This window comes from Tetrao urogallus, assembly GCF_951394365.1.
Source record: "Tetrao urogallus genome assembly, chromosome: 10".
Taxonomy (NCBI): domain Eukaryota; kingdom Metazoa; phylum Chordata; class Aves; order Galliformes; family Phasianidae; genus Tetrao; species Tetrao urogallus.
In genome coordinates, this window is record NC_136823.1 from 1,463,606 (window position 1) to 1,478,392 (window position 14,787).

Sequence of the window (14,787 nt, forward strand, 5' to 3'; positions counted from 1 at the left end):
CAGCTTCTCTTTAGTCTCTGGAGGAATTACAACAATCAGTTCAAATTTAAGCACAAGCTGATTTCTATAACAAGCATTAAGCTTTTAAAAATAGGCACTCTGTGATTTATATCAGTATTTCATACACTGAAGTCACTGGTTTCACTATCAATTTCTTGAACTTTGTATATAATCTGCTTTTAAAAAGGCTGCTAAAGTAATGGTTTTATAAGTCTTGCTACACAGGCAAAAGGGATCAAAACACTCATAGATTAAAGGCACAAAGTGTCTGTTCAGCTGGGAAGAAGCAGAACCAGGTCAGCCAGTTTAAGGAATTATTCTTTTCCCTTACCCAGAATTCTGCTTTGCCGCTGGCCTTCTTGCAGCGCTCCGCCAGGACAGACACACCTACAGTCACCTCAGACAATGGCTCTTCTGCTGCTTTCATGAGAACAATCTGAATCACGCGTCCTTCATAAATGTGGGCATCAAAAGTAGACTTCCATTCCGGATACATGGTGGGTTTCTTCTGAACCAGAGTTTTTCCTCTCTCTGAAAGACACATCAAAAATGGAGAGAAACTGTAAAACCAAAAGGCAAAGCTTGCCCAGACAGCAGAATATGTAAAGGCAATAAAGGTGTTACTGTGCCACCCAGAGACTGGGGCAGACAATACCCAGCATGGGATTAGTCATATGCATTCCAAGAGGGAATATTTGCACATCTGCTTTCTGGCATCAATCTCCATGACATGTTATCTGATTACAATGAATACCTACTGCTAGAAGATAAGATAGATGTTATGCTAACCAAAGTTTAAATTGAAACCTGTGGCAGAGATGAGAAGTTCCACATCTCCACTTCCAAGTTGTCCCAACATGGCAGTTCTATTCATTAACAAGTCCCTCTCATCAGCACTGCACTCCCTCTGCTGTGCTTGCCACTTTTTAACGAGCACCAGAAGGCCCTGTGTGTACAGGTACGTACAGCACACACAGACCCTGCGTACTTAAAGAGCAGGGACACCTGTTACCTTCATTTCTTCTCGCCTTCAGGTTAGTGTACCAACCAGCTGTTTTCTGTCCCTATCTATACAGGCATCAACGTATGTCTACACCTGGCCAGCTCCATAATCTCGCTGACACATCCAAAATGATATTTCCTGCCTTCTAAACAACCACATCCAGTTTTTCCAATGCAACTCTCGTACATGATGCCACCTCCACAGCATTTCTCTTAGTGCTAAGCCAACTAGTCCCCATCTGTACTCAGGTAACTGAAAACCATTTTGTACATTCTGTACAATTTTTTGCTGCTGATCAGGATATTTGCTGCAATAGAAATGCTTTCTAAATGCCTCTTCAGCTCTGAACGATATTTTTTCCTCCTGTGATTGCAACCTGTCCTTACACTATCAAGGCAGGAGCAAAGCAGATTAAATAGCTGGACCCTTCCCCAGGAAGCTGCAGTGTGATCTGCCACCATCAAATTTTCATTCACTTCAGTGAAAGAAGAATGAGACAACTCTTAAAGAAAACAAAAGCCAAGTTTCCTGGAAACACAGGGCAAAGACCACATTCATTCAGAAGCAACTGCTTGATACAAGTTGCTCAATTGTGCTGAGCTATCCACACAAGAGTAAGGAAAAGTGTCCTTCCTTAGTAGGGAAGGCCTATTCACAACAGCATGACAAATTACAGCTTTGACAAGCAAACCAAACTCTGCCTGTCAAAAGGCACACCAAAATGTTCACATAGCTACCTGAGGACCTCTGTCATTCCACAGTGATCCTGAGCATTCCTCCTTGACTGAGTCAAATGCTTTTATCTGAAATTTGGGCAACTTTGCAGACAGAAAAACTCAAAAACATGAGCAATACAAACCTACCTTCAGAGCTTTGTAATTGCTATTCACAGCTATGGAAGAATTTGGAAATATTATAGTGAAAGTATGTCAAGTAAGGTCAAAGGGAACATCATTCCGGGGTTATAAAGACGGACAATAAAGGTAAGGTTGAATTAAAACTGAGCTGAATGCATGTTTATGTTAGCCTCTTTTTTGGGTTGCTAAAGCCAGACTCCTTCGTCAGAAAGGCATGTTTCAGCCAGCATCCTTGAGGGTACAAGGAACTGCAGCCATTTGCAAGACCTTTGGTAATAACTCACAGTTTGCAGAAGCAGCAGTACCTTACAGGTGAGTTGATAATAATCTTTGTATGCTTTTTAGTGGGAAGGAGAACTATTTCAGCCCATTCACAGAAGTGTCCCTATTTCCTTGCTTCAATTAAGATCTGCTTTGCTCAGTTACTATGCACAATTCTTACCCTACAGAGAACTGGAAGAAGCTACCTGAATTAATGGCAACATCCTCCAGCTCATCCACGCTGCTTTTATAATTAAAATCATACTAATTGAGACTTGCCACAGATCAGAGTATCTGCCTGTAATTGAACACTGAAGTCTGAGCAACGAACAGCCTTTAAAAACACTGTTCCTATCCCTCCTGTATTCAGGCCTCCATTATTTCTCTGCTAACACTAGTGGCTTCAAATTCCTTTTCATATCCGTGAATTGGCTTAATGCCTAATCATCAGGCAAATTATTTTCCTCTTATATAACAAGATTTCCTTAATCACGCTTCATTACGCAAACCCAACTGAAGTTATTCCAACCCTTGTCAAACTGGCAACAGGAGTATCAGTTTCTTTTCCTTAGCACCTCCCACCCCCAACTAGTCACTGCTCTGAGGTTCACAGCACCCTTCCCCCCCATCTTTCACTCCTAGGTGCAAGTAGAGAGGAGAAATGGTGGGACAATTCCACCTGCCAGAAAGAAACATGAGGTGACACACTGAAGGGGATTTATTTAGACCACTTCCACACCTCCACACGTTCTAACAATCAGTGCTTTGAACACCATTTCTTTAGAGCGTCTCCCATCAGCCTAGGAAAGAATCCCTGTGAAGCTTAACGCATTGGCTGGATGACAACATTTTCTGGAAGGGGTACTGTGCTTTTCCTGCACTCTTTGGCATTTTGTGAAGCCCTAGAAACATAAGGCAGGATTTAGAAGGCTCGGTATAATCCATATAGCAATTCCTAGACTTTTCTCTCTCATCCTGTTTGGCTGCAGTGCATATTTTAGGTCAATATCTGAAATTATTTTAAAACTTTGAAGAAGTGGTCCTTGAAGGTTGCAGGCCTGCTCAATGAGGAGATGCTAACAAAACTTTGAGTGCAAGTCATTCCAAGCAAGTAACCCTGCCAAAAACCTCAGTTATTATTACAACAATCACATACATTTGTCATTAATACCCATCCTCTAAGGCAATAAAACTAATGTACTGCTGTCTGCACGAGAAGGCTATTCTCAAACTTGCTGCTGTTCATATCCCTGTTAGTGATACTCCACAACATCAATCTTTCTTGCAGAGCCCTTGTGAGTGCAGTCTGTTGCTCGCAGAACTGGAGAGAACAACATTTATTTAACATTTGCAAACCTATGTCATATAAAGCTAATGACTCAACTCATACAAAAGTGATATTTCAAGTGTTTCAGCTGCTTCACCACGTGTTTTGTGAATACATGCATTTCACCTGGTGGTGCTGATGCAGGAGAAAGAAAGCTTAGACTTCATCCTGCCACGTGATGAGCATTCTGGCTGCAAGGACGAGTTGTCACAAAGAAGCCCCATTTAACAGTGGGGGTAGAAACAAGCTGTGAATTTTGCCGCTCTGAAAGAAAGGCTCATGCAGAGGTGCTTGGCATGCAGGAACAGCAGGACATGTTACCATTCACAGAGTAAGAGGGATTGCAGTATTTCTCAACAGTTTATTTGTAATCAAAGAAGTACCACCATCGGTAAGCTCACCCGTAGTCAATGCCTCCTTCATCTTGATAGCACAGAAAGGCTGTAGTTGTTCCCCTTGATTCTGCATGGGTCCCAGCTCAAATGAGTTGAAAGATATCCGTAAGAAGGGGGCCATTGTTCACAACAGTGCTGATGCACACCTGTGTGGAAATAAATGGATAGAAGACCTGGTCTGAGACACGTGAGAAAGCAGTGCACAGAGCTCAGCCGTCACAGCCAGTACAACCCCAGCTCTGAAATCCAGAACTCTTACATGAGGCTTTCAGACCGGAAGCCCAAAGTAAAACCAGCCCAAAGCAAAACAAGAAACATCACCAGTATGACAAAAGCCTTAACATAAGGCACTCTTTTTAACTGCACCCAGTTTGACTCTGATCCTCCTCAATTTTTAGTCAGTGAGGCCACTTCCATTGAGAGATAGATTTTATCAAAGAAATCACAAAGTAAGACACACATTCAAGTGGAAAAACTTCATACGTTTATTGCCTTTTTTTCCCCTATAATAAAAAACTAATTGCTTTTGGAGCCACTTGTATGACTATATACCATAAGTGTATTTTAAGTATACATTCCTACCAATACAAAATGACAGCAGTCACTTGGCTTAAACTTCCAGGAAATGCAGGCATCCAAACCACCTAAGTCAGCAAAGTGGCATTTCACCTGTCTTCCCTCCTTCTCAAGAGCTCCTAAACACAGAGCAGATTTCTGCTCAGTCTGCAGCACCTCCAGCAACACAGTTCGCTGTACACCAATCCTCGTTTGGTGAAGGAAACATGAATTAATCAAAAGGAAGGGAAGCAGCATTCCTCGCTAACAGAAGACTGAGTGCAATCAGAGAAAGGATTAGGAGAAAAAAGTTAACAAAGTGCTAGACAGAGATGATGGAAAAAAGAATAAAAAGAGGGCTGAGCTGGTCTTAAGCTGTAGATTGTTAACTAGCTTGGTTGAGCAGACAGGCACAGCATTTTTAGCAATCCTGCATACGCTTGCCTTTTTTTAATTTTTATTATGTAATGGCATTGACCTGAGAAGCAATTAACATTCTTTAAACTCTTAAGGCCCAGAACAGTCATTCAGACAACAGGCTGTGAAATCTGCAGCAAAGTAGAACGCAGCTCCCAGCACCATTTTCTGGCACCATGCAGTATTCTTACATGGAAACAATCTGCAAAAGGAGGGGAAAAAAAAAAAAAAAAAAAAAGTCTAATGACTCTCTAACATTTATTGAGCTAGTTTTTATTAATGGAGCAGTTCCCTATTTTCAGTAGAGTAAGGCGAAATTAGAAAGCAGGTTGAGGATTACTTGGCACCATTTGCTCGCTTTACTTATGAAGAAACAAAATTGCTTCTGACACGTTCTTGGGGATCCCAGGCAAAGTATCTGCAGGCAGGCCAACAGCCAGACACAGAAAAATGAAACTCACCCTGCTGCTGAAGGGGCTCTGGCTACGCAGCACTCTCTTGCAGGAAGCAGCCTAGGTCCAAGAGATGCTCTCCCTTCAGCCTGCCCTGCAATGAGCCACAGGCCCCCCAGGCTCTCGGTGAAATAACAGCCCTTCCACACTGGTTAATCCACTATTTGGTGAGGCTGGGCATTGAGAAGGGCTCAAGGAGAACCGAAGAGCTTTTGTAGAAGCACGATCTGACACCTCTCTCAGACAGAGGCAGCCTAAGCGCCGCGCTCATAAGAGCTTTATGGAGGAACATGTTTTTACTGCCTAAGAGAGACTTGTGCTCAGGGCTATCTCAAGTGACGGGCTGTATGACTCACCAGCACCAAACCACGTAATGTTACTCTCAGAACAGGTGCAAAAGAAACCAGAATTCATACTATTTCTGGGGAAATACCTTTAAGACCCGCTCAGGCCATAGGCGGGAACAAACTAGTAGGTTGGTGTGCAGCTCCCACTGGAAACTTTGACAAAAATCACCAGGTTGCAGAACAACGCAGGCTGGAAGGGAAAACTCAGCTAGAGATCACAATTACAAAACAATTAGAAGGCTTCTAAAACTAACGTCAGCTAAACTAACACCTGCACTGATTTCACCCAACCTGAAGCCGATATTAGTCTGAAGCAGACCACAAGGCTCGTTACTGGGCGTTTACTTCAACAGCAAATTAACAGATGAAACAGAAATAGGTACAAAGAAACGTGGATTTTGTACACCCATGCAATCTTCCTTTGTTCTGATGATGTAGTGCAAAATCTGCTTTGAAGGCCACATTTTCAACTCTGCTTCTCAAAACACTGTTTCTTAGTTTTTGTTTATGGTTATTTGTTCTAGTTTCGTAACACTTGGCTTGAGAACCATCTCAAATCCTCACTCAGAAACGCAGCACTAAACACAAGCAATGGAGAAGTCAGCAGGAAACATCAAAACCAAAATCGAATTCTTCGGCCATGGTCACAAGAGCTTACCTTCAAGGTTACCATGAGGAGCACTAGCAGATGCCTTTCTCTTTTTCCATTTAATAGAAAAACATCAACAAAAATCTTACTTTCACATCAGAAACTACCTATTTCTGCCAAGTTTCTTTACCCTTAGACATTCTGCTTTTTGAAGAAAAGTAGGTATGTTCAGTAGGTATCCCATTACACATGATAGACTGCACATAGAGATGCAGGGAGGCTGGTTAAGTAAAGACAGCAGGGTTAGGATTCACTCCTCGACTGCTTTCCAATCTTCATCTACACAAAAATATTGCGCTTGACACATACTGGCTGTACTGCTGTAAACAACAAAAACACACCTTACTGAAACTGTTTTTGACAGCAAGAGAAATTCCAGAGAAATTTACTTCAATTCAACAGCATTTCTAAAAATCCCTGCTCATCCAAAGTTTTGTCACATCTGAAAAGCCAAAGCACCCAAAGTAATACACAACATTGCTCACTGCAATTTAGACAGAAGTACCCCTGTGGTCTCCTTTAAAGCATTGACTCTAGCTTTAAGAACCACGTCTGTCAAGAACTGCTATAAACCACCAGCTGTGACCTGAAGGCAATTTTACAATGGACTCACGTGACCTGTATTACAGCATTAAAGCCAGCATGTTTTCTATTCAGTGTATGATTTTATCCAAACTGGTGGAGAAACTGAGATGCAAACTCCAAAAATACTGCAACTGAGAGAAAAAACACTCTGGGAAGATGCTTTAGAAGCACTGTTTTGCACCAAGTACCCATGATGGCCGCAGTGATTCAGACTGTGCTCCTCAACACTCCCCAGAACATTCATTACAAGGATCCCAGAGCATCTACTGCAAGTTGAAGCTATGTCCAATACCACCTAGAGTAGATTCTACAAAACCCCAATCAGCTTCCAAGCTGCTTTAAAATTGACAGCTTTCGACCATATTCAATATGAAAAGAAAGTCATCCATGTTACTGTTGACTATAATAAGCATGGAGAGAAGAGTGAAAATTGAAACTTCACAGCGATGCCAGCATCAGATGGGTGAGTGCTTAGGTTTTTATTCTAACGTGACACTGAAAACTGTGAGACACAATGGACTAGCTCCTCTCCTCCCAGCAGTGTACAGCAGCTGTCAGGGACTCATGCTGAAGCTGAAGACATTGCTTGTTATGATTCCCTTGTGCTGTAATTCTTCCTTGCTGCAAACAGCCACCTTTAATACAGTCCAGGAGCAAAGAAGCAGTCGTGACTCTTGCACAAAGTGGGAGGAGGAGGAAATATTGCCATGCCAAGAACAGGTTGCTCAGAGGCTGTCTGTAGAGGCGTTTAAGACCAGGCTGGATGGGTCCCTGAGCAATTTCATCAAGCGCTTCATCTAGCAGCACTGCCTGTTACAGAGGACTTGGAACTTGATGATCCTTGAGGTCCCTTCCAACTCAAGCCACTCTATGAATCTGTGATTCTAAGAGCAGAACGCTCTTAGGGACTAAAAAGTAATGGAACAGTTTGTCCATCACTGATACAGATCTACACATTCAAGCAAAAAGCAAAATGAGAAGTCTCTTCTGCTGATATGAGCCTCTGGTTTCCTTGTAACGGTCAGAAAAGCAACCAGTCCCTGCATTTTGCAGATGGATGTTCAGCTGCACACACACCAGGGTCGTGCCTTTTCCCTGGAATGACTGCTTTCTGTTCAGCTCCTTGCTGAAATCACTTCCAAAGCCACAAAAATGCTCTGGGGCATGCCAACACCAGCAGCCAGCATCACACACAACTGACCATTGGGTGTTCACCCCTCAAAACACATAGTAAGAACTTCTGCTTTCATCTTAGAAAGATGCAGAAATATGAGTTATTTCCAACTTGCAGTCATGCCTTTTTTTTTTTTTTTTTTTTTTTTTTTAACAGAAGGGCTTCCTTTCCTCCATTCTGGCAATGTACAAAAAGGTTCAAGAATGACAGCAACAAACTACTGCCCAGCTTCCGTTGCCCCCACAAAAGCCTCAGAACCACGACCCAGCTCTTTGTGTATTTCCTACAGAAGGTTCTCCTGCTAATTTAACAATGATAACACAGGAAAGTCTGCAGGTAGAGATGCTGGCAATGCGACTAACATCCTTTACCTGTGCACACCACTAAGATGGACATTTGCATTTCAATTATTCCTTTTCATGGTGTTTCTTGCTTACATTGCAGAATAACACTCACAAAGCAGTCCAGATGGCTACTGCTCCTGAATAACTCTCTTCACAGATATACACTGTGCTGATCAAAATACCATCTTCAAGACAGAAGCAGCAGTAACTTTGCTGTAGAACATGCACCTGAATCAAAGTCATCACGATACTTATCACTTTTGACATCGGAGACCAACAGTTACTCCGTAGAGAATTTTCACACGTTCTGATTCAGGTCCTGTCCTCTATTTGATGTTCTGGGGGAGGAAGTTGCTCACAAAAAGAAACCAGTTTAAAGAATTTTGTTATATTTGCTGCTATCAGCCTTGTCAAGAAGACAGATTGCAGCGCTCTGTATCAGCTGGACTTCCCTAAGCACTATGGACTATGACATCACTGCTGTTTCAGCTAAAGGCTGAAAAGGGACCTATAGCCAATGAGGTACCTACAGCAAACACTACAACGTAATGCTGACAGATGCCAAAGGAGGCAAAAAAAACATTATTATTTAGTCACTCAAGTTGCAACTGTCTCGTTTTTATTTACTCCAATAAATGACAGATCCATCTGTCCATGGAATCCAAGAGTGGCAATTAGAAGCAGGAAGCCTCCCCGCAATATTCTGATGAACTATCACGTGGAAAAGATTTTACTAACAAAATAAAAATAAGCCTTAAAATTACAACTAATGCACTACACTTAGAAAAGCCAAATACATAATGCATGAGGAAAGCAATGCATCTAAAGCATTAGCAAATACTTAACAAAATGCACTTACCTTTGGGGAGTCAAGCATTAAAAGAACATCTTTAAGGCAGCCCAACTTCTGCAGCAATATGTCTAAAAACATTTTCAAGTAATTATACCAAAGGACTTAGGTGAGAAAAGACTGACAAGAAATAAAGCAGTACAATTCAATTTACTTGCTGTTAAATCCACTGTCAAATTATATGGTTCTTTTCTTTTTTTTCCCAGATCAAAACTACGAAAAGGCAGTCCTCTAAACTCTAGTGTAACTTACATATATTTTGGGATCAGCTTTGTTTTATTCAATAGAACATGCAGAACGATTAATCATATCCTACAAATATAGCTCAAAAATAAAAAATGTTGCTACCATTTCCTTCCCTCCCTCTCCCATTTTTTTTTTAATACTTCTGCTTTTATTGGGTTAGAACAGGATCAGAAACAGAGAATGACATAATAAAATCTCTTATTACTTGTGTTGCAATAGAATGGAAAGAATCCAGCCAGATAAGCTATGTTCCTGGGTTTCTCCTGCCTGGCCAGAAGCACGGATAATTCCATGTTTCCATGCCTCTTCTGCAAGATCAACAGTCCCATAACTGCCTGAATTTATGGCTGTATTAGAAGCTGGTGATACTTCCCTATCACTTACAGGCCAAAGAAATTACTGGTGCTTTCCCTGTGTTTATTATTCCCAACTCTTTAAACCTTCCCAGGGCAAATTTCTGGAAAGCAGCACAGAACGCCCTTTTCTGGAAAGGGAAGATTAGGAGCAGAGTTGCTGTTTTTGATATTCCACAACTGGTACTTGGCAATAAGGAACTCATGTCAGCCACTTGTCCTCTTGAACTGTGAGTTCTGAACTAAGAAATGGTAAGTTTAATTCACTTTGTTCTTTTTTTTTCCCCTCAAACTCCCAAGCTGTGAGAATCCTTCTTTGTTTTTTGGCTCAAAGCTTGCTTCCTGAGGTATTTCTTGTGACAAGACTCTGAATGATTTGTTGAGGAGGCAACTAATGGGTGCTAACCGTGTGACAATCGATATCGCTTTGGGAACATTTGAAAGCCCCTTCCCCCAGAACTGCTTGCTCTGTAGAAGAGCAGATGAGAGTGCTCAGGAGTGTTTACTGCTTACTGGCGGAAGATCTGGCCTGTGACTAAACAGCTCCAGCTAGTTGTGGGAAAATTGGGGAACGATACCATCGTGTTCTGTGAAAAACAGTATGCAGATGGGCATCCCTGCTCCCTCTTATCTGCTGGCAAGGCCCGGAAGATGGGAACAAAGGAGTTTCTGCTGAGATCCCAGAGCCAGAAGCTGCCACTCCAAGGAGAGCTGACTCAACCACTTTGGATTTGAGCTGTCACTCCAAAGACAGCTGACTCAACCACTTTGAAAGCATTGAAAAGGGGCCATCATCGCCATGGTTGCCGTCGTCGTCGTCGTCCTCCATCGTGCTTCGTGGTCGTCGTTGTCAACAGGACAACTCTGCCTGACGACCCACCGCTACTGAAGATCAAAGACTGAACTACGGACCACGCTGGATCCATGGTGGTGACTATCTCCCTCTTGCTGCCTATAAAGACTCCTTGCTTCTTCTTTTCTATCTTTTCTACTGCCCTCCTTCCCTTCCCCGATTACCCTAATTCATAATAGCGTCCGTCCTCCCCTTCCCCATTTCCCTGATTAAGATTTGTAATAAACTGGTCGGACCAACATTTGAACCGTTGCTTCTTAATCTCATGCCGGGTATACAGATAATAAAAGAACCTCCTCTCCCTCCTATAAATTGGAGTGTGACACAAGCTCTCCTTCCTGCTTGGATAGGAATATCCAATTAAGTGACAGAACTGCAAGCACGCTGCCTTTCACCTTCATCAAAATCAAGCCTGAATCAAGAGTGCAAAAGAATCCTCTTCGTTAACTTCCATAACAAATACCAGACATTAAAACCACATACAAGGAGAAAAAATGCCTAAAGCCCCAAACGTTGTTACTTCTGACAGCACAAGCCACTGCAATGGCAAGGAAAGCCAGGAAAGCAGCAGGCTGGCTATCAGCTGGTTATGGAGCTCCAGGTGTGGGAACAAGGCATTAATATAAAATCACACTACGAAATGGGAGTATTAAGGAGGCAAACAATGCTAACTCTGCACTTGTGTTACTCAGGACTAACTAGGAAGGCTTTTTTCAGACAAGGGAAGGGAAGTAAGCTGAAGTTTAGCGTGCTTTTCTCAGCAATTAAATAACACAGTTCCTTCTACATGAGAGGAAAATGTTACAGCGAAAGAGATGAAACTGCACTTCCTCTATATCTCAGCAGGCTCAGGATCCCAGCCAGCCACCAGGCCTGGATCTGGCAGTGAGCAGAGTCCTGTGCACCTTCTGCATGTCAGCTCGCAGCTTCCACTTCCTCAGCAGCGCCCAAGGAACGGGCCAGTATTCAGTCAGCACGACGCCACTGCAAAACTCAAGTTTATCATGTGAACATAACTTCCTCCAAAGGAACAACGCAGCCCTGCAAGAATGTTCACAGCCTTTCCTGAAGCGACCAGCAAGCTTGGGGAAAGGTGCCTCCTCCTGCAGCTTGCAGGTGCATCAAACTGCAGGGGAGCAGCCAAAGCCCATTGCAGCTCGTGCCCATTTAGGTTCCACACAACCAAGGACTAAGCATCTCCTCCATGCTCAGCTTCTGATATCAGTGCTCTCTCTCTCCTCAGGCATAACGGGCACACAAATGTTACTAGCTCTCTGCCTGCATACACCGGGTTAAGTTCCCTTCTGTCAGTGCTGCCTGAAAGCTCACTCCAGCAATTTCCTAAAAGCTACTTTTCCTCCTGTCCCACTTCTACAAAAAGCCTCGGAATTCTGCATTCAAAGAGAAAAAACACCATGGCAAGTAATAGAGACACTGGACTGAAGATATTACTTGGGTCTGTAAGACCATTTTTGCCAGCAGGTCAGGCAGTGTTGTAATGAGCACAAATGAGCAAGCCTACTCCACTGGAGTCCTTCAGGAGGAGCTGCACACCAAGCCCAACCTTCAGCTCCATCCTCACTCTCACTGAGCATTTCATTCAAGAGAAGCTCTCCAGGCCAGGCTGGATGGGGCTGTGAGCAACCTGGGCTATGGGAGGTGTCCCTGCCTACAGCAGGGGGGTGGAACTACATGACCTTAAAGGTCCCCCCAACCCAAACCATTCTGATCTAGGAACATTCCAGGTTTCCTTTCTGGTATAGCACTACGTGCGCAAAACTTATTTTCTTTGCTAGCATAAATTTCCTGGAATTTGAGATACGCTTCACATAGAGCAACACAAAACACCACCAACATCTTAAAACCAAACAGGAAACAACGTGACAACACTTTAACTGAACCTTTACAACCCATATACATCTTCTGCCTCTTCCATTAACACACACTGTTAAGAACCACGGAGAGATTATGGATCGATCACTGTTTAGGGAAAAAAAAAAAAAAAGAAACTGGAATTTTACCTTATTTCAAACATCCTGGGTTAACATCTCTATAGGAACACTAAAGATGTGAAAAAATGGAAAAAGAAGAACGGTGTATCCAACTGAAATAAACAAGAAAACAACCACAAAAAGGCCTAATGAACACTGTAATTAGAGAGCAGTGTGTTTCTTCAGGCTGCTGAAAAACATGAACAGATTATGCAGAGTAAGTGCCTCTCACAGACGCAGCCCTTCAAGCCAGAGCCCCGTAATGCTGCCAGCACTGTGACCTAACCCTGCAAGTATCTGGAAAGATACAACATCCATTAGCCAGGAACTGTGTCATCATTCATACACACTGGAGATCTGCTGCTCAGCCCCCTCAGATGAAATCCACATTCAGTTCCTAGATGCACGCTTTCAACCAAAGCTTTTAGAGTAAAAGGACACAAGACTTGGCAGCCCGAAGTTTTGATCATTAACTGTATACTGAGTTGCAGGAACTGATCCAGCCTTTCCTCCTCACTGCTTCTTCCTTTTGTTTTTCTTCTTTCTAAAAAAATTTTTGAGAATCCATATTTTACCCAAGGGCCACAGACATATTCAGTCTGCTTCCAGAGAGCCAGCACAAATTATAAGTATTAATTGCCAATACACATCACCTTAGTCCAGACTTTGTATGGCATAAAAACTGAAAACAAACAGTGAAGTCACAGAAGGATATGTGCTTACGAAAGCACCAATCATCTCTGAAATAAAGAGATGAACTCAGCACAACGAGACAGCGAGGCACCTACAGGACATGCTGAATAATGAATGACTGATAATGAGAAATTAGAAAGGAGTGAACTTAATCAAGCTCAATTAAAGGCGTTTGTCCCACTGTAATGTGAAAGCTCAGGCTAAGATTGCCAAAAACAGGAAAACGAAACCACAAACTGCTTTTAACTGTCTGTCTTCCTTCCTCCTGGAACACTTTCTATAGGAAATGAACATTCAAAGCCCACAGCAGCCCTGGCATCCCCAACCAGAATATATACAAAAGTATGGGCAAGGTCCATCAAAGAGTAAAGGGAAGTTAAGAGAGCTATGGGCTATTTTGTGTCAGACTGCTTTTTACAGGAAAAGTCATAACATTAACTGAAGGTGAGATGATGTACTATTTAATACCAATTTTAACTCCTTCCTTTTAATCCACAAGATAAAAACTTAACAGCAAACTTTAATTTTGGCCTTTGCCTGAGTTTTGTTGTTTAAAGGTATACACTCAACATTCTGCAACAGTTCAGATGCTGCTTTTACTTAAACACTTTGATGCATTCCTAAGAGCCATATTAAGTCAACTCCCACTAAATAAATAAAAATGCATCATTTTAGTACCCATACTGGGGAAGAAAAGCTGTAAGTACGGATGTATCTGGGATACAACACAGTAAGCAAGGAAGAAAAAGCCTAACAAAACCCCCCAGAGATTTCATGAGCCAGAATTTTGCTTGATACGATAACTGGTGCAGGACACACTCAGCTGTTCAGACTTTCAAACCAGCATGACTTTTTCTATGGCAAAAACATCACCTGGCCACCTTCCTGAAATACCACTAGTGCTCCTTGAGAGACCCACACTTCTGAGGATGAGCACAGGTCTGACTATCAGATCAATAATGGCCTGCCAGGACTTCGTCCAGCCAGTATTCATCCTATCTAAAACTGGAGAGTCATTTAAAAATGACGTGCTTGGTTTGTATACACAAAACACTTCATACATATCTAATACAAAGCAGGTAGCCAATAGCTTCCTTACCACTGCAACTCAGCACCAGTTCTGCTACTTAACTGTACTGCTGCACAAAAGAATACCTTGGAAAAGAAAACATAAACTTGAAAATTCATATAAAAAAGTGCTTGTAGAAAGAAAAGACATTGGTAACTGACTTGTAAGGGTTATCTGCAGGCTACCCAAACAAGCAGATGAACACAATCTGTGTTTCAGTTCTGCTTCCATGTCCCAGCGAGCCCACAGCAAAATGGAGCATGTAATGGTTTTCCTACAGACAAGCTTTCCTGGCTCATTATGGCCTATCATTTCTTCCATCACTAAATGGGTAACTGACTAAAAGCCTTGGCAGCTTCCAAGTAT

The 14,787-nt window shown here is 42.4% G+C and overlaps 1 protein-coding gene across 2 annotated transcripts in view; it reads right to left on the minus strand.

Annotated features, from left to right (window-relative positions):
- The window catches only part of PRKCD (protein kinase C delta), a gene marked incomplete at both ends in the record, with an annotated part of 28,578 nt that extends 24,614 nt beyond the window's left edge, over positions 1-3,964 (minus strand). For both annotated transcript variants that reach the window (XM_079540360.1, XM_079540359.1), the window contains 2 exons: positions 332-531; positions 3,850-3,964. In XM_079540360.1, the coding sequence (XP_079396486.1) occupies positions 332-531; positions 3,850-3,964 (315 nt within the window). The remainder of the gene's footprint in view (positions 1-331; positions 532-3,849) is intronic.
- Between the last annotated feature and the right edge of the window lie 10,823 nt (positions 3,965-14,787).